Source organism: Procambarus clarkii, chromosome 20 (genome assembly GCF_040958095.1).
Source record: "Procambarus clarkii isolate CNS0578487 chromosome 20, FALCON_Pclarkii_2.0, whole genome shotgun sequence".
Classification (NCBI taxonomy): Eukaryota; Metazoa; Arthropoda; class Malacostraca; order Decapoda; family Cambaridae; genus Procambarus; species Procambarus clarkii.
The window spans coordinates 39,502,966-39,505,680 of NC_091169.1; the positions used below are offsets into that span (position 1 = coordinate 39,502,966).

Below are 2,715 nucleotides of genomic sequence, written 5' to 3' on the forward strand. Positions count from 1 at the left end.
TTAAGGTACATTGGAGTTCACTTTGGGTCCATTAAGGTACACTGGAGTTCACTTTGGGTCCATTAAGGTACACTGGAGTTCACTTTGGGTCCATTAAGGTACACTGGAGTTCACTTTGGGTCCATTAAGGTACACTGGAGTTCACTTTGGGTCCATTAAGGTACACTGGAGTTCACTTTGGGTCCATTAAGGTACACTGGAGTTCACTTTGGGTCCATTAAGGTACACTGGAGTTCACTTTGGGTCCATTACGGTACAATGGAGTTCACTTTGGGTCCATTAAGGTACATTGGAGTTCACTTTGGGTCCATTAAGGTACATTGGAGTTCACTTTGGGTTAAAATGGTCCAGGCTTACAGGAAAGACAATAAATATGGAAGTAGTAATTAGAGAGAATGTACAAACACAGGAGGGAGGGGAAGGCTGAGCACGCACTCGGAAAGGGAGGCAGTGTACCTATATAGGGAGGGAGGCAGTGTACCTATATAGGGAGGGAGGCAGTGCATCTATATAGGGAGGGAGGCAGTGCACCAATATAGAGAGGGAAGGCACTAGTCGCTGGGGAGGGAAGCAGGGGAAGAAGAGTGTAGTGGATTACATAACTAGAAAGCAGCGTAGGAGATTACTTTCGCGTTGAGAGGGAGGAATTTAATCTCAGGGATTGAGCATAGCTGGAGTGAGCTAGTTCAACGTCAGCTAGAGTGACACAGGTTCCTAAGTAGGCTGGAGGTTAGGTAGGCCCCCCTACGTGGGCTGTAGTGAGGTAGGCTGCTACAAAAAACGAAGTTCAGGGAAAAGCTTCTACGAGATGAAACAAAGTTATAAGCTTATCTACGAGAGGGAAAAAGTTAGAAACTCAGAATCTGGTCCACAAATAAAGCTTCATGAAGCCTAAAATGTGGCTGTTCTTATATATATACATACATATATATATATATATATATATATATATATATATATATATATATATATATATATATATATATATATATATATATGTAAAAATGAGTCTCACCGTGGAAAAAAAGTATCTTAAATTAGAGACAAAATTCCATTCTCTTTCTAAATCCCAACTTTACGCCCATACATGAGCCAATTCATTGTCAGATAATCTCTGAACTCAATCAAAATTCATATAAAATTCATTTACATTTTTATTTAATATGATAAAATAATGTGTAATCCTGACGAGTTTCGCCTGGGTCCAAATTTTTTTAAAAAACATTTATAGAAAGAGCACAGAGAGAGGGTTCGCTGAGGTCGCGTCAAAGTGAAAAGGCACAGCTGAATGAGCGGGCAGTGAGAACTCGCGTAGAGTGAGAGAGCAGTGAGAACTCGCTTCGAGTGAGAGAGCAGAGAGAACTCGCTTCGAGTGAGAGTGCAGTGAGTATTCTCACCCAATACAATAAAACCCTGCTCTGTTCTGATGACACAAATTATAACTTATACGATAAAAATCACTGTTATTGCCTTATATAACATCTTAGACGGTATAGCCGGGGTCCTTATATATGCCTCACAAGCGGTCATGAGATGAGACTCCCACCAGGACACAGTGAGGCACAGTACTCACAAGGGATAGTGAGGAAGGACCGTCAGGATACAGTACAAGACTCGCCTGGTAAACCGAGTTAGTTTACTTCAAAGAACTTAAGTATTGAACCCATATGCAAGTGGAATTATATTTTGTGAGAGGCACTCAACCCTCCCGCGTCTGTGGCATGATGCACTCAACAATCCCGCGTCTGGGCATGATGCACTCAACAATCCCGCGTCTGGGCATGATGCACTCAACCCTCATCGTCTCTGGGCATGATGCACTCAACCCTCCCACGTCTGGGGAATGATGCACTCAACCCTCCCACGTCTGGGCATGTCGCACTCAACCCTCCCACGTCTGGGCATGTCGCACTCAACCCTCTCACGTCTGGGCATGTCGCACTCAACCCTCATCGTCTCTGGGCATGATGCACTCAACCGTCCCGTGTCTGGGCATGATGCACTCAACCGTCCCGTGTCTGGGCATGATGCACTCAACCGTCCCGTGTCTGGGCATGATGCACTCAACCGTCCCGTGTCTGGGCATGATGCACTCAACCCTCCCGTGTCTGGGCATGTCGCACTCAACCCTCCCGTGTCTGGGCATGATGCACTCAACCGTCCCGTGTCTGGGCATGATGCACTCAACCCTCCCGTGTCTGGGCATGTCGCACTCAACCCTCCCGTGTCTGGGCATGATGCACTCAACCCTCCCGTGTCTGGGCATGTCGCACTCAACCCTCCCGTGTCTGGGCATGATGCACTCAACCCTCCCGTGTCTGGGCATGATGCACTCAACCCTCCGGAGCTGCAACAAACCTGCCATATTGGCTGATCTTTATCAGTGTAAAAGTGACGTCACTCAGACACAAAAACTAAGAGTGGCTATTCAATAAAATATGAGTTACAGGATGAATGAGTAACATTCACTCTCCACGCGAGGGCCTGCTCTGGCACCCTCTTCACTTGTAATTAAACATATATATATATATATATATATATATATATATATATATATATATATATATATATATATATATATATATATATATATAATGGTGCTTAAATTAGGATAAGTTGCAGAATTATTTTTGGTTCAAAATATAGTTTTGTTCCTTTAAACATTCATCCTTTAATTAATCTATAAATTAAAATCTTCGAAAAGATCTATTTTTG

General features: G+C 43.7%; 1 protein-coding gene across 1 annotated transcript; it reads left to right on the plus strand.

Annotated features, from left to right (window-relative positions):
• The first annotated feature begins 1,873 nt into the window (after window positions 1-1,873).
• LOC123755533 (activating transcription factor 7-interacting protein 1-like) lies at window positions 1,874-2,374 on the plus strand. Its single transcript, XM_045738297.1, has one exon. It carries the CDS (start codon window positions 1,874-1,876, stop codon window positions 2,372-2,374), a length of 501 nt encoding a protein of 166 aa, XP_045594253.1.
• The last annotated feature ends 341 nt before the right edge of the window (window positions 2,375-2,715 follow it).

Excerpts from the sequence above, each read along its gene's own strand:
- LOC123755533 (XM_045738297.1), top strand. The coding sequence starts at position 1,874 with ATGTCGCACTCAACCCTCCCACGTCTGGGCATGTCGCACTCAACCCTC.